Source organism: Pagrus pagrus, assembly GCF_965226575.1.
Source record: "Pagrus pagrus genome assembly, chromosome: 2".
Lineage (NCBI taxonomy): Eukaryota > Metazoa > Chordata > Actinopteri > Spariformes > Sparidae > Pagrus > Pagrus pagrus.
The window spans coordinates 30,545,248-30,562,903 of record NC_140186.1 but is presented as its reverse complement, the minus strand read 5'-3'; the positions used below and the strand labels follow the sequence as shown (position 1 = coordinate 30,562,903).

General features: G+C 40.4%; 1 protein-coding gene across 2 annotated transcripts; it reads left to right on the top strand.

Moving 5' to 3' along the window:
- Positions 1-2,000: 2,000 nt before the first annotated feature.
- On the top strand, positions 2,001-16,748 carry rasal3 (RAS protein activator like 3). Of its 2 annotated transcripts, XM_084369847.1 has the most exons (19): positions 2,001-2,853; positions 5,538-5,680; positions 5,893-5,971; positions 7,083-7,150; positions 7,260-7,342; positions 9,655-9,784; positions 9,910-10,008; positions 10,095-10,769; positions 10,909-11,053; positions 11,133-11,277; positions 11,396-11,632; positions 11,805-12,006; positions 12,728-12,819; positions 13,320-13,433; positions 14,667-14,859; positions 14,965-15,075; positions 15,178-15,368; positions 15,700-15,784; positions 16,361-16,748. In XM_084369847.1, the coding sequence occupies exons 1-19, from the start codon at positions 2,226-2,228 to the stop codon at positions 16,469-16,471; spliced, it is 3,531 nt and encodes a 1,176-aa protein (XP_084225973.1). In that variant the 5' UTR covers positions 2,001-2,225; the 3' UTR covers positions 16,472-16,748. The 2 variants fall into 2 exon arrangements, with proteins under 2 accessions (XP_084225973.1, XP_084225974.1); XM_084369848.1 differs by lacking the exons at positions 2,001-2,853; positions 5,538-5,680; positions 5,893-5,971 and adding an exon at positions 6,309-6,500.
- The last annotated feature ends 908 nt before the right edge of the window (positions 16,749-17,656 follow it).

The window sequence follows — 17,656 nt, the reverse complement described above, 5'->3', positions numbered from 1 at the left end:
GTAGGCTCTGTCTTGTTTGAAGCAGCTGTAAGCTTTGTTGACATTTTTGCTGACTTCCTGTCTGTTCTGCAAATAGAAACCCCCTCGCTGCTCTCTACGTTACCACATGAAGGTGTAGCTGTAATCACCAGACATAACAGCAAACAGGGAGATCCTGCATATTGAGTTCTTTGTTCTGATTGGATAAAGTGGGCAGGAATTTTCTTTTCTCTTTTACTGCTGGAGCAGGAGTAGAGACACGGGATACTGACCCATCACTCTTTAACAGTGATTACTGTTGGAATATAGAGAAAGTTGAAAATGTATCACTTACAGCAGCTTTAATATAAAACAAATCATAGTATTTTACAGATAGGAAAAGGCAAAAGGTAGACGTGAAATATCAAATTCTGAGACTAAATTTTAAATCCAATCTGTGCAAGAGAAACACAAACATTTGTTTAATTAGCCTAGAGTTGGTGTTGGTAGTGATGGCGATGATAAAATAATGATTACTTGCAGTTAATAAGGACTGCAAGTAATGTAGCAATTATTATCATTATTGATGACTCAGTTGACTGTCTTCTTGATCAGTTCATTAATTGGTCTGTCTATAAAATGTCACAAAATACTTGAAAGTTCCCTAAATAATTTGCATACACCATGTTTGTCTGACCAAGAGTCCAAAAAATCCCAGAACTTTCTGTTTACCATCATGCATGACAAAGGAAAGTACCACATTCTCACAAGTTGAAGCCAGTTTTTGTTTGTTTGTTTGATTGTTTGTTTTTTGACTAAATTACTGAATAATTTAGCTGAAATTATTATTCCATTATCGTAATAGTCACAAATTTTTCTGTCTATAGACTAATTGATTGCAGCTCTGCAGCCAAAGCACATTTCAGTATCATTTCAATATCATTATCAATATCAAAGCACAGCCACCAGGGGGACTCAATAATACAAGACAACAATGTAATTTCCAGTAATCTCAGGTCGATGATTCTTTAATGATATAAGCAATTATTAATGTTTGCAGAGTGGTTCAGAGTGGTCATCATTTGTAGCTTATTTTGAAGTAACTTAAAGACTGGACCAGATGAAACACAAAGGCAGTTTTAAAATCAAAAGTCCTGCTTTTTAAAAATTAAAATGTCTAGATATTAGATATAATATGGAGAGGGCTGAAATGGCATCAGAAACTTGTCCACTGGCAACGGCTGACACACACATCTCGCCACAGTGGGACACAGTGATCCTGCAGGTGTACGAGCAGAGAGCAGCATGAGAGCAGGAAGTGGTTTTCAGAGTACGACAAACCGATCTCAGTAGGAAGCGCAGACGCGCATTGACAGGAAACTGCTCTTAACAGTCAACAGCCCTTACACCCACAGGTATCTGATAACATGTGGACGCTGTCTGTCTTTCACTGAAAGACTACTTTATTGATCACAGGCAGAGCTTTACATTACACCTTTGTTGGAGAGCAGAGATGTTGTCCTTGGTTATTTATGTCATTCAAATTCATACAAGTATACTTCTGACCCATTTATCTGTTAGTCACTCTAAGTATATTGATAGATTTCCCTTAATAATGAAGATTGAAGTGTGAATAGGGGTTGTACATGTATTCAGTAAAACACTATCGTTTTACTGAATATTAAACCACATTTCACACACTCATACTGCGACAGACTAAATGACTCAAGAACTGACAGACAAACATGTGTGTACGTGCTGTTGGGTTTGGGTTCTATGCCAGAATAAGTCTGATTTTTTTTAAGACATCCTGGGTCAGGTGTTTAAGAGGACATCCAAGGTGAATCACGGATTAATTTGGAGAAAAACCTTAGCCAATAAAGCAGAACAGGAAGTGAGGAAGAAGGGAAGTATTAAGTGAAAACATAAAGAGCTGAAAAAATTGTGACATTTCTGTTGGTAAGAGAACTTCTCTGTGCCATCGTGAGTGAGAGGAGCTGGAAGGTGCAGCAAAGCAACCACATTCAGAGCAGCCAGTCGTGTGCTGTTTGCCGGATGACGTTTTGCAAGACAGGAAACGAGAGAAGCAGTGAAATAGAACTAGTGAAGGCAAAGAGTCATTTGTCGTCCTCAGCAACCTTCAAGATAGAATCAGAAGAAAAGCAGGCGAGGTCTCCTATGAAGGTATTTGAATTTTGTCTTATGCAACCTTGAGTCGAGAGACAAAACTTGGAGTCTTGAGTCTTGCACACACAAAAAAAGTTTAAATGGGCACCGAGGAGAAAGATTTAGAGCCTCCAGCTCAACAACCACCAAAGGAGCAGGAATCACCAGAGAAGGAAAAGGAATCTTCTGTGGAGCCTCCTCAAGGTCCAACATCTGAGACTACCGACCCCCTCAACACATACAAGTGGCACACCGGTTCCAAGGCAACGCTCGATGAGGTGAAAGAAGAAGGAGAAGGAGGAGCAGCTCCTTCCACATCTACAATGGATAGGATTCAGAAGGCCTCCACCAACAAATGGAGCAAAATGCAAAACTGGCGTAAGGCCCTGAGCGAGGACAATGGAGACAAGAATTCATCCAGTGGGAAAGGTGGAGAGGGAGCCAAGTCGGATAAAGGCGCCAGTGGAACCAGAAAGAACCCCTTCAGAAGGGCCCTGTCCGAGCCTCCTGGGTCACTGTTTGCAGCCCTGACTCCCTCCTCCAACTCTGCCAATTCAGCTCAAGCAGCCTCATCATCAGCTGCTGCAGAGGCCTCAGGGGTCTCCTCCACCGACCCTTCACAGAGAGCAGGCGGAGGGGCACTCTTAAAAAAGTACCTGCGGACTGTGTCCCAGAAGCTCAAAAGGCCCAAGCTGCAGACTCGGAGCAGCACTCCCAACTTACTGCCAGGTAATGCCAAGTTATCTCAAAGTACACACTCAAATTTTATTAACCTTGTCCTTGTCTCAGTCCTTCAAGTTCATGTTTGAGATGAGCACAGTAGTTGAGATGACAAATCTTGATATTTTGAACAACAAATAAGAGGAAGTAAACAACCTTTTGCTTTCACGTAGCAATACGGTTACCCCAGGTGGTTCAAGCATGATTTCCTTAAAAAACTAAAAGCAATGTAGTTACTCCAAACAAGCAAAAGAATCAAAAACTAGGAAGGAATTATTAAAAAAAACCTTTATTGCAGTTTTACATTTACTGTATATAAGAACATTCAGTGACTACAAGAGGTGGGTTGTGTGTGACTTCCTTTATAGTGACACGTGGTAAATATCTAGTGCCATAAACAAACTCAGAAGATAAAATAAATAAAACACTTCACAACAAAAGCTGGCAAACTTAACAATAAGATGACCTTAAGGATGAACTTAATAACTAGGTAAGGTACTGCATCAAAGTTAAAAGAATAAAACATAGAATGACATTTACAAATCTAGTTGCAATCAGTTAAAGATTATTGGGGTTAAATTTGGGGAAACTTATTTACTTTACTTAAATTCAAACTGGAGATAATGGAACATTTAATTTGAAAATCATTATTCAAACAAATTTCAAGCAAAAGAGCAGAATATAAAGATCTTGAAAGAAATATTAAGAATTCCCAGACATCACTGGCTTGACCTATCATTGAATTAGAGCATGAAAAACAACTTTTGTAATTGTGATGGCATCTTGAACAACAGAATATGCTGGTTTCTAATTTTTCTATTTTGGGTTTTCTCTGTTAGTTGAGTGAAGTTGTGATCACACATAATAAACTGAAATGGGGATAATGGTAAAAATGACACCTGCAACACGTCAGCATGTTAACATTGACATAGTGAGCATGTTTGCATGCTGCCGTCGTCATTTAGCCCAGCCTCACAGAAAACACTAGTGGGGTTCTAGACTCTTAATATACACCCCTCACCCCACAAGGTTTTGGACAGAGCAGAAGGCCAGATATAGGTAACAGTTCGCCCCTTTTTGAAGCCAATATTGACATAAACACAAATAAATGTAAACTTAATGACTGCACTAAAACCTCATCTTTAAGATTTAAACGCAAATCAAATGTTCAAATCTGAGCATGACAACAGATCTGCTTCACTGATAACTTCAAGAAGCCACTTACTAGTATTCTTAATTCTTAGTATATAATACAGTTTTCAACCTAACACACTAATATGTACTCTAAATATTCAAAACTGTAAACTGTAATCATCAAAATAAAGACAATATATTTATACTACTCTATACTACTTTTCCACATATGCAGTAGAACTCCCCAAGTCCTGTAAACACACTTTGATGTGGAAAAATGGTGGAGTTACACTTTAAGCAGGGCTGTAACCCCACTCTATTCAAACCATTACTGGACAGTACCAACATCTACTTGTCTCACTTCTTTAGGCACAGAAATTAAGTGTCTGTTAAATGCAGATGATCTGGTCATTTTCTCTTCCACTGAAAAAAAAACCTGAGACCTTCTTCATCGATCAGACTCTGATGGCTCACATTAAAAAGACCAAAACCATCACTCTCTAAAAAAGGTCAAAACTGAAGAGAAGTTACCAAGAAATGAAATGTAGCTGAAACTGAAGAACAACAAATCAGCATATCTCGATTTACAAACCACTCCCCTGGGAAACTTCCGCTCTGCCGAGAAGGAACTGCACTGTATGATACAGAGATGTGTGGCTCCTTATTAACAAGAGACGCAAAAAATCAAAGTAAAAACCCTTCACACAGAGTTCAAGAGTGTTAAAAGAAATAAAAACATTATTTCAGGACTCAATTAGGTCAATATTCTTTACTTTTAAGTACCAATAAAAGATTGGTCCAAAGTCCCTTCAGCCAGCTGGTACTGAGGCCTGTTGAAACTAGGCCAACATGGTGGCAACTACGGGAAGAGATATGAAAAGTTAACAGCAATACTAAGTGAATATTTGGGCCTCAGCTGACAGTTTACTATGGCAGACTACCTGACCACTTAACTGAGAGAAACATTAGCAACACAGACAACAATCATCTGTGCATGAGATTTTATTGGTTTTATTTATTTTATTTGACTTTACTTTTATTGTTGCAATATTTCATTGTCTATCTTTCCTCCATTGATCATAACTCACATTTCATTGCTATTTGCAGTTACTTAACTGTTATTTAATTAATGTCAATCTGTAAATTATTGTTATTTAGCAAAATATGTCAACCATCATGTCATTTAAGCTTATGAAAAAAAAGAAAACCCAAAGTACCATGAAAATACATGTTGAAGGGCATGAACATAAAACTTTTTTTTTTTTAAAGCGACAGAGTAACCACAGGATGTGCGCAGCTCCTCCTGGTGTGTCATAAAAAGAGAACGATAGCATCAGAAGCTCTGGCAACTCCACAAATAGGAGTGGCCAAGTGCTGTGTAAGATAAATGCCATCATGCCATAATTATATAGAGTCAGTTCTCCAGCGTTAGGGAAATTATATCATTTATTTTGCCAAATGTCTCTACAGTGTGATTATATGGTGTGGATATAGCTCTTGCAACAGTGTCAGTTCTCTGTAAGCTGTGCAGTAATCATATCTGTGTGTTTGTGTGGCAGAGGGGGGTGAAACACCATCACCTGCACATGCCAGCATTACCCTCCAAAGACTCCCATGGGCCCCACCTCAGGAGGTCCCCTTATGGGACATTAACAACTGCATGCTTGAAGATGGACAAATTCTCATCTCTCCAGAGGAAGAGGTACCAACACACATACACACCCATCACCAACTTACATATTTAACTGAAAGAGCGTGTGAAAAACATAACTCAGTCGAAAGGTGAAAACATTTCCACTGACAAGGGCACAAACAGTTTAAAGACTTCAGTGTGTGTGTGTGTGTGTGTGTGTGTGTGTGTGTGTGTGTGTGTGTACGTGCATGTGTGTGTGCATGTGCATGTGTCTTTCTCAGCCAATGATGTGGACCCGAAACCGTGTCAGCAGTTGCCTGTCCAACCTCAGCATGCAGAACCTTGTAGATATCGACACAGGTTAATACATCACCCACACACCCATACATGTAAATTAGGCAAAATAAAAATAAAAAATTATGTATTTTAAATTCAGTGAAGACCATCAGGAGCTTGGGCATATATGGAAAGTGCAACAACTACTGACATCATTACAACACTAAGTATGATTCCGCAGGCAGCCACAGAGGAAATAGCTGAATGTTTATGCGTGCGAGTGACTGTCAAATTGCTTCCTCTAAGTTTTTGGGGAAGATAACATCGCGCCTGGGTGTTCTAGCAGTCCAATAAATGCTCAGAGAGAGACACGGGGAAGGCTTAGTCAGTATCTGCTTCCATTCAACTCTGGTGTTTTGCATAGAAGAGCTCTGCAACTACACTGTGGAAGTGACTTATGCTGGATTGACCGTGTCACCAACAACATATGTTAATGAAGAGAGGAGGGCATAATTTAACTTAAAGGGGCAGAGATCGAAATAACAAGACTGTGGAACACCTCTGGGCTAAATGATGGGATTTAGACGCTGGATTGTTTGTGGTGGGACTTTGGGTAAGCAAACGAGCGAAAATCTGTCTGACAGTACTCTACGCTGTAATCTTCTACATTCACTGTCTGATTTTAAAGATATCTTTCCCTTCAAACTGAAGGCTTTAAAAAAGTGATTCTTAAGAGACCACTCATGGGAAATCCTGGCTGAATGTAATTGTTTTAACTTAACAACTTAACTAACTTTGAAATGGGTTTTAATGATAGAATTTTTGCTGGTGAAGTTTAAACAAGATGTATACTTTATTCAGATAGCTGCAGTTCCAGCTAAATACCACATCCTGTATGACTTAATCTTGAAGTATTTGCACATCTTACAGCCTTGACTAATGTTTTAAGGGTTTACTCTGTCTTCTTTGGAAGTGCAGAAATGTTTGCTGGCAATGGTTGTGGAGCTGTGATAACATAGATTTGGATAGTTGATGGCTGGATGACTCAGAAAAATATAATAGGAACATACAAAGTATCGACGACAAACCCTACATGTAAAAGACATGAGTTGGAATATTGGAAAACACTGACATAAAAATGACATTTTTGGTTCATTATCAATATTACAGAATTCATTTTTTTCCTGATAATTAGAATGCAGCCCTGACCACATGGGCCTGCCGGGTGGGCCTCGACCAAAGAACCAAGATGGCGGTGTGAGGGTGAGTATTTTACACACCAGAGATAATAATCATTCTGCTTGCCCTGGATTTCCTGTTTATTTAACACATAATTGCTCTCATACACCGTGCTTGCCTTCTTCACTCTTAGGGACTGATCAAACGACGTCTCGAGAGCAAGGCTAAGAGGAACAGCAACACCCAAATGAATCCAGGACTAAGCAAAGGAAGCAGGTAAAGTTCATCATAGGCTAAAGATTGTCAGCTTAATCATCTGGGAACCCTGGATATCTGTTCTGAATTTTATGACCATCCATCCAGTAGTTGCTAAGACATATCACAAAAAACTCCATAAATATTAACTTCATGGTGGCACGTGAGTAAAACTCACAGAGCTCACCAGAGTCAGTAGGCTACATCCTCCCAGGACCATGAATGTCTGCACAAATATAATGACAATCAATTACCCCTTTTCAACCAAAGCAGTTCAGGTGCTGGTTTGGAGCCAGTGCCAATCCTGGAACCAGTTCTTTGTGTTCGGACAGCCAAAGAACTGGCTCTCAGTGTAAAACTAGTTCCAGAGTAGCAACACAGTGCTGAAAGAACCACTTCTGTCAGGGGCTGGGGCAGGGTTATCATGACCAAGGACCAACTACAATCAATGTAGTCCGCCATAGTTGTTCATAGCAATAATGGGAAATTGGAGATTTAGACTTAGACTTTATTATCCCAAGAGATAATTCCTTTCCACAGCACCGTACCCATCAGACAGACAGTACATACAACAGAGGGTTTACAAAGACAGTACAAACGACAACACACAGTCAAAACGCAAAAATACCAAACAACAGCAGATGTATACAGTGATTGAATGCTGTGACTCTCCTGTGGCTCTCATGCCCGTGGAAAAGAAAACTGGTTCTTAAGAGGTTCGCAGGTTCAGCCAACTCTGAACCACCACTAGCACCAGCCCAGAACCAGCACTTGGTTAACTTTGGTTGAAAGGGGGTACATGTGATCTTCACATGATGTTCCATTTTGGACTTACCACAATGACAGGAAAGAAGTGACTCTAATCGATCAATACATACAGCTGTGGTCAAGTTTACATACACTTGTAAAGAACAGATTTCAGTTCCAATGATTTCTACTGCTCTCATTTTTTCTGTGATGGAATGACTGGAACACAAACTACTTTGTCACAAATAAAATGTATGAAGTTTGGTTCTATAATGAATTTATTATAAGTTTTCTGAAAATGTGACCAAATCTCCCTGCTCAAAAATATACATACAGTAACTTGAACGATCAATTTAGGTGATTATAGACAGTTGTGTCAATCAAATGTTCTTTGCAGTATGGCCTCTTAACTTCTTCTGATCGATTCTGATCGATAACAGCTGGTGACTTTTCTGGGCCCATTTTAATAGAGCTTGTTTGATACACACATTAGACTCAGCCACAAACACTACGAAAGGAAAGTCTAAGGAGCTCAGCATTAATCTGAAAGATCACATTATTGATTTTAACAAGTCAGGAAAGTCACTTGGAGCCAAATCAAAGCAGTTACAAGTCCCAAGATCAACTGTGCAAACAACTGTTTGTAAGTATAAAGTGCATGGCACAGTTGTGTCTCTACAGTCAGGAAGAAAAACGAAACTATCACCTGCTGCTGAGAGAAAACTGGTCAGGATGGCCAAGAGTCAACCAAAAACCACCAATAAGCAAGTGTGCAATGAATTAGAAGCTGCTGGAAGTCCACAGTCAAGCGTTTTGCATTAACATGGGCTGAGAGGCTGCTGTGCAAGAAAGAACAAAACACCTTATAGCTCGACTGAAGTTTGCTGCTGATCACATAGAGAAAGAAAAAACCTTCTGGAGGAAAACTCTGTGGTCAGATGAAACAAAGATTGAGTTGTTTGGCCACAATGAGCAGCAATATGTTTATATGTGAGAAGGTGAGGCCTTTAACTCCAAGAACACCATACCCATTGTCAAGCATGGTGCTGGTAGTATTATGCAGTGGGGCTGTTTTGCTGCCAGTGGATCTGCTGCTCTAAAGAAAGGAAATGGAATAATGAAGGAGGATTATCTCCAAATTCCTCAGGAAAACCTAAAATCATCAGCCAGAAGATTATGTCTTGGGTGCAGTTGGGTGTTCCAACAGGACAATGATCCCAAACACATGTCAAAAGTGGTAGAGGAATGGATCAATCAGGCTAGAATTGAGGTTTTGGAATGGACTTCCTGAATGAACCAAATTTCATGAATGTTTTTGTGACAAAGTAGTTTGTGTTCCACTCATTCCATCACAGAAAAATGATAGCTGTGCAAGTGTATGTGAACTTTTGACCATGACCGTATATCAGGTGTGTGAATACAATGTAACTTTTAATATTACCAACGCTCTGAAGTTCTACATAGTGCTAGTGTCCCATTGGTGTGACAGTGTAAATTTTATTACCCTTGACAAATCATGGTATTTGACACTTATCACTTTTATCAATTCCCTTTTGGCTGACATTTCTACTGTGTTTATTTCTAAGGCACTATGGTTCCCGGGAGTCTGTGTCAATTCCAGTCAGTCCAGTGGGCAGTCTGGATCTGAGTGCAGACACGAGCACTGTCATCAGGCCAGTCCACAGCTCCATTTTGGGGGAGAAGTACTGCTTTGAGGTACACTTTGACTTGTGCTCCCTGAGGTTTCTCAAGAAGCATCATACACTGGCTTCCACTGTGTCAAGATAAGGAAATTCCCTAGTAAGGCTTACAGGATTCTGTTTGTTTCAATGTACTTATAGGTGATAAACTCTGAGAACACCCACTGCTTTGGCTGCACCTCAGCTGCCGAACGTGACCGTTGGATTGAAGACCTGAGACGGGCTGCCCAGCCCAATAAGGTAAGTCATTAGCTATCTGTGCTAAAAGATGTGTTATGCAAAATCAAATTGCAAATAAAAGGAGCTAAATACATTATTGTTCACAGGATAACATCGAGCGCACAGAGAACTCTCTGAGTCTGTGGGTAAATGAAGCTAAGGATCTGCCACCCAAACGGCGTTATTACTGTGAGGTACACCTGGATGGGACTCTCTTTGCCCGCACCAGCAGCCGAGTTGTCGGCAAGCCGTCTAACCGATCCAGCCTGGCAGGGGACAGCTCTACAGGATCTTCAGGAGGCCTAGTGGCAAGCGGAGGTGTAGCTGGAGGGTGTCAGTTATTCTGGGGTGAATTCTTTGAGCTGGACAACCTGCCGTGCATCTCCCAAATCGCCCTGCACATCTTCCGTGAAGAAGATCCCAAGAAAAAGCGTCACTCCAGGGACGAGTCCAGTCTGCACCCTCTGGGCAGCGTGGCCATACCTTTAGATGAGATCAGAGGGAGGACCTATCAGGAGAAGTGGTATCCCATCACTCCATTCAAGGCTTCGGGCACAGGAGGGAACAAAGAACTCCTGGGGCCGCAGGCTTCTCTCCGCATCAAGGCCCGTTTCCAGAATTTGCAAGTGCTGCCCATGGAGAAGTACAAAGAGTTTGCAGAGTATGTTACGGTGGACTATGTGGAAATGTGCACAAGCCTGGAGCCAATTCTGAATGTGAAGGGAAAGGAAGAGCTGGCAGGAGCTCTAGTCCATGTACTACAGAGCATCGGCAAAGCCAAGGTGGAGATTCAGTCTGAAATAAAATGCATAGTTTGGAAATCCCACAATGGGAAAACACAAGTCAAATGTAATTTAATTTAAAAAATAAAACGACAAAAGAATAACCACGTGTTTTTTTCATTAAATGTGTCTGCTTCAGGAGTTCCTGATTGACTTGGGCGGTGCAGAAGTGGAGCGTCTTGGAGACAGGGAGGCACTGATCTTCAGAGAGAACACACTGGCGACTAAAGCCATTGATGAGTATATGAAGCTGGTTGGCCAGAAGTACCTCATTGACACACTGGGTAGGGAAATCAAAGGTGGCTTCCTGTGAATGGTGTTGGTTTTTGCTTTGTTTTCACTGTACTTTCTTTTTCACTGCAGGGGACTTTATCACACGTCTCTACGCCTCGGTTGAGAACTGTGAAGTTGACCCGCGTAAATGCCCTGCATCTGAACTGTCAAACAACCAAAAGCACTTGATGGAAGCTTGTGAGGAGGTGGTGCAAAAGATTATTAAGATCCATGGGTGAGAGAAGCGAGGTCATCATAGACAAATATATAAATGACAAACATGAAATGTTTAGGTTAGCTGATGAAAAAGTCAAATTCACAGGTCTGATGCTTGGCATGTTTCTCACCTTCAGATCCTTTCCTGAAGAGTTGAACAAGATTTTCTCTAGCTGGGTGGAGCTGTGTGAAGACCAGGGCAAACCAGAGATTGGCCAGCGTCTCATCTCTGCTTCCCTCTTCCTTCGCTTCTTATGTCCTGCTATTCTCAGTCCTTCTCTTTTTGGCCTGACACAGCCTTATCCAGAGCCAAACACCCTGCGTACCCTCACCTTAACCGCCAAAGTTATCCAGAATCTGGCCAACTTCACCCAGTGAGTATTGTCATATCTGTTGAGACAAGATTGAACACATCACTTTGGTGCATTTATAGCTGAGAAAAACATATTTTGACAAGCTGAAAAACAAGTATTCTACAAATGTATAGACATTTTCTTAATTTACTTGAGGTAAGTTAAGTAAATTAAATTTTTTGTTCGGATTCAGGTTTGGAGAGAAGGAGGAGTACATGCTCTTTATGAACGAATTCCTGCAGCAACACTGGGATGGAATGAGAGGCTTTCTACAAACAGTGTCCAATTCAGACACCGAAATCCCAATGACTTCCTTCGATGGTTATGTGGACCTGCCTCTGCGCTTGGCTGTGCTGCATGGCCTGCTGGTAGACATCATCTATCAGAAGGATCAGGTAGGACAATACCAACGAGTCCAGTGTAGTAGTTAGTTGTAAAGGTTTGTGTAACCCTCAACGCATTATCATTTGTGTGTACTTGTACTTGTGCATGATTGGACCAGAGGACAGTTAAGCATATAGTTTTCCATACACATGGGTCAGTTTGGAGAGTCAGATGCACAGGAAATATTGCAACCTTGACCATTTTAGGTGTGGCTGCTAGCTTTACTCTATTGGGCCTGAATGTGCTAGAAAAGAGATACTTCATATAACATTTTGACTGAAATGTCACAAGGCAAAAGAGTTTGTAGCTGTTCTGAATGGTGGGGTGAAAAGGCAGCCATCATAGATCAAGGTAATACGCAACAATCTTTAAATAATGGCTCACATTTTCAGACATTCTGTCCTAGAAGTATTCAAAGTGTTACACTCAGTTGTAAACACAAAAAGTGTCAAAAAATGTTGTTGTGTAGTGAGCAGAGAAAAAGACCTAGAGAGTTCAACCCCTTTTTACTCTCTCACATCCACACACCTGACCAACCCCTTTGTGTGAATGTTGAATTGGCAGTTTCAGAAAGTAATGGAATTATACGTTTGGTTTGGATTCTGACTCAGGTTTGCATGTACAGCTTGCCTAAATGACTTTTTCCTTATCCATACAAGGTATCAAGATACTAATGGCATCCTTAAAGAGTGTACTTAATGGGAGCTAACATGCAGCTTGTTTCTTCCTCAGGACACAATTGACAAGCTGCACCCTCTGCCTTCAATTCTGAACCAGATAACAGACTCCCTGGGCCCTGAAGCACCTCGAATCCTAGTTAGCAGGTATGTTTTAGACCTGTATCTTGTTTGGCTTGTCAGCAACTTTTGATGTACTACGAATTTGAACATGATGCTTTTACATGTTACTTAAGCAACATGTTGTTGAAGGTTCTCAGTCATCCAGGTCATGGTAAATCTAGGTGCTGTATCGTAGGCAACTGGATTTGTTTTAGTTTCTTGAAGACATTTCACCTCTCATCCAAGAGGCTTCTTCAGTTCTAACTAACTGGAGGGGAGTTGCAGGCTTTTAAACTATGTGTGGGAGTGTCCTTACAGAGTTGTTAAGGACACATGTGAGCTCTGAGTTCCAGAGTCCTTAGGGCCACTTGTGGGTCGTTGACCCAACTGGCCTTCATGTGGGTTGTTAAGGCTAGGTGAGCCCAGGTGTGAATGGTTGTTAAGCTGTCTGGGGAGTGAACTCAGTACTGCATTGTAGGTGGGTGATAAGTAATGTCTTAGGCCACCTCCACTGTTCAAAGACTTAAGCAAGTGCTTTCTTGCAGTGAAATGGGACAAGCCAGGCCAGTGTACATTCCTCCTAAAGACTTGGGCAAATACAGCCCTCACCAATCATCCCTTCAGCAGCTTCCTGTGGACTCCAAGGGCCTACGAGATGGGTATGACTTCATGTCTGTAACAATGTCAGATTGCCCCTTAATTTTTTGTACCAATAATCCACCTTGTCATACATTCAATTTCTGCCACTTATCCAGTATGGCTCGTGGTGGCTACCATGCAGGTAGGCCAGACTTCCTTAGATACTAGATCTCCAGCTATGTACCCCAGATCATTTGGTACTCCCAAGCCAAATGGCATATGTAATCCTTCCAAAAGGTTCCTCGGTCTCCTCACAATTGGACCTGCTCAGATACCTCCACAGGGAGTGTCAGGGAGACATCCTAATCAAATGCCGAACCTTAACTGGTCCTTCTCAATGTCAAGGTGTAACTGTTCTATTCAAAGCTCACTCTGGTTGTCTGAGCTGTTTACCCTATCCAGTCACATGTGTCCACAGCCACGTTCTTTACACAGAGGTTAGAAGTAGATGAAATGGTAACTAGCATTGCATTCAATAGAGTGCTGACTCAGCCAAGGCCCAACAGTTTAATTCAATTAAGCCTAATCCGATATCAAACTCAATTGCCCTACATCACTCTAAATTTTACACCACCCATAACTGCTTAACCACAATTTAAGCTCACAAGATCCAGGATCTGCATCAAACGTCACCCAGATAGATACCAGCCACCTAAATACACCTGCTTTTTTAAATCAAGATCCATGCATTATTCCCTGAGAAGAATCAACATAAATGAAGGGAAAAAAATCAATGTTAAAGAAAGTAAGAGCAAATTCCTGGAGCTGTACCTTTATCTGGATACGCACCAAAAGTTAATGGGGTCTATTCTAGGCTGAGACCCATCCTCTTTCCAAGTTTCATGTAAATCCCTTTAGCAGTTTCTCTGTAATCCTGCTGACAAACCAACCAACATACAGACATGGGCAAAAACATGGGCCTCTTGAGAGAGACCAGTACAACAATCACTTCAGCAATAGTAGAAGTGATAAACTTAAAATTAAAAATTTAAATCCTAAACAATTATCATAGAAGGATACTCCTGAAGAAACTTTAAGCATTTAGGACATTATATGCACCATGTGCAAAAGAAGTTTCACTATATTTTACTGCAACAAGTCTGTGGTTAGTATTATCAGTAGACAACACTGACTGGCAGGTAGCCTTTTATTTAGTTCCAAATACATAAATTCACATAGTGTACAGTACAGTAAATGTCATCATTTGATGTAAGCACTGAAATGATTAATAAATTAATTTATTTATTTAACAGGGATGTCAGGACTCGGAGAAGTGTAAGAGAGAGAGAGAGGAGGCCAGTAACCAGAACTCAGAGTGCTCCACACAGACGTCCTGGTCATGCAAAACATACCATGAAGAGGCAGACAAGTTCTGAAGCTCTGCCTACAGCTGACCCGGAACAAGAGATGGAGCCCAACCAGCCACATATCTCATCACCAGAAACTGTGAGTAAAAGAGGAACTGTGACTCTCTGCTATTTTGGCTCAGATCAGATCATGTGTTCGTCCCATTAGAAAGAATCATGTAAACAATCTTTGTTCTTGTTACAGAGAGCCAGTATCAAACGTACACCTGCACCAGTTCCCTGGATCAAAGTCAACCAGAACAGGGAGTCAAGGGAGATGAAGACTGAGAATGAGCAGTTAAGCGTACTGGACAGAGTATGTCAAAACTTCTTCTCTCTAAAGTGACATAATTCTGTCTGTATAGTGTATGCCTTCAGTATTGTTTCATTAAATGTCCATTTTTAATTTACATACCAGCATGCCCAAGAGCTGTCAGAGCTTCGTCTGGGAATAGAGAGGGTGACAGAGTGTGAGCTGGACATGGCAAAGCGTCTGGAAGACTTCATCATCCAAAGCCAGGACCAGAATGCAATGCTGCAGGCTGAGGTGAACGAGCTCCAGCAACTGCTGGCTGTCCGAGAGGAGCAGCTCGCCAGTGCCACCTTCAGGTGAGATAGTAAATGTTCATGTTTCATTTGTTCACATTTGTATCCAGTTTTAAAGGAAATATATTCATTTTACATGCATTCTTATGTGCTTTTTATGCACATGTGTCTTCATACTCTGTCAAGTCTACATTTTATAACTTTCATTCATCTCATAAAGATTAATGAAGCCGTTGATGGTTGATTTGGATTGGGTACAGACAGGCAGTAGGGAGGGCTGTGTTTTGATGGTTATTACTAATTATCAGTAAATTATTTTATGTTTCCATATAATTTGTCACTAAGGTGTGCTTCCCTTTTCTAAGTAAGTTTCTCTTCTATGTGTTTGTCACAGGCTGGGTGTGATTGAGGAGGAGAGGGAGGACGATGAGAGGAAGCTAAGTGTTGCCATTGCAGCAGCCGAACGAATGAATGTCCTGGTAAGACAGACAGAGAAAGCCAGTTACCGAGCTTTCTTAAAGAAAAAGTTCAACTCACAATTCACTTTTTTATCAAGTCAACCACATGTCAGTCAAAATTGACCATCAAACACCGTAGCTTATCCTGTGTGGTTCATTACTATACACCGGCTAACTTTATCTATTAGTAATTTTAATAGCTACAAGTTGAAAAGGATTTAATTGTCTTCAAACAAACACAAGGGTTCTGAAGCCGAATATTTGCACTATACTTGTATCCGACGCACAAACAGTTTTAGTGGGGAGAATATGGAAGATAATGAAATAAACAAATATTACACATTTTGGCCCCACAAACTTGGATCATGCTGCAAAAGCCATTGAAGACACCCAATGTGATGCTAATCTAGGGTCCTGAAATATAAATCAAATTATCTGAGACTTGAACTGTGGTTGAATAGATGATGAACTAATTCTAATTTTGGACTTTACTCATGTACTCTATGTTCATGCAGTTGTTATCAGTTTAGATGCAATGCATCTTTTTGAGTATATTTACTGTGGAGGTATTCATAGGTGTGTTTTATGTTTTAACAGGAGGAGCAGTTTGCAGGCCTGGTGAAGGACCTCCACCAGCTCACTGAGGCCTACAATGGTGGTCAAAACAACATACAGCATCCTGAAAAGCCACACATAAACAGCAACTGAACCCTGACAGTAAAAGATATGACCCAATGTGTAAATAAATACATACATTATATAGAGTTAATGTGGAAACCACTGCCTCAAGTCACAATTATGTATTTTTCTGATTAGATGTAGGCTTATTTTATGAAGATATTCAGCATGGATGTAAGTAGACAAACTCTGACTGAGTTGAACATGAATGCGACAGGATTTATCTGCATTTCAGCTTCACTGTATCTTAGCTACAGATGTGTTTGACTTGTAAACATTTCTGATGAATAAAAGAATTTCAACCTGGTGTGTTTATCTCAGTGCATTCTGCAGTGAGTTACTTTACTTTAGTTTTGAGGTGTTTTTAGCCCACTTTAATTGAATTATTATCATTATAAGCTGAGAAAAATGACTTCTGTTGCACTTAACACTGTAAAATGGGACCACCACGAGAAAGCGATAGTGTAATAAAGTGACTGTAAATGTGATTTGCTTTATTGTTGTTTTATTATAATTTAAATAAAAGTCCAAGAGTTAGATACAGCAAATCAAAACATTTGTTACATACATTTTGCAGTTTTGATTAATTAAGTCACATCATCATACTTCTAATTCAGCATCTCATAATTCTGACAAACTATTTATGAAATCTTGTTCTATCATTCTTGACATTTCATAGCCCTTTTATGAGGAGAATGAGCCCCCATATTTTGGTTTCCAGGATAGAGTATGTTTCACATGAGCATTTTACTATCTTTGGCAAGTGCTATACAAGGACATTACATTAAAGGTGCACTACGTAGTTCTGGCGAAGACATTTGAATCAAAAGAGAAAAATCATCATTGACTGATTTTATTTTTTTGCCTTAACAAACTAAATAAACAAACTATCTTCTTTTTTTGTGACTGAATAATCAAACAGACCTTGAAGAGCAACACAACTGTTTCACTTTTATATTTGACGGGTGAGGACTGTGCTGGGGACCTTATTTTCCGCTGAGATCAGCTTGTTTATTCAGTTATGGGTACAAAATATATTTCTGAGTTTGTATTTTTACCTCAGAAATACTGCAGTTTTTAAATTGTGAGTTTGAATTTCTTCTCAGAAAAACTACATAGTGCCCCTTTAAAGAGTAGCTTACTACGACGCTGTGGAAGAGAGACAGAGAAGGCAGCGATAGAGAGACAGAGGGCGGGAACAACCTGTGACTCGTC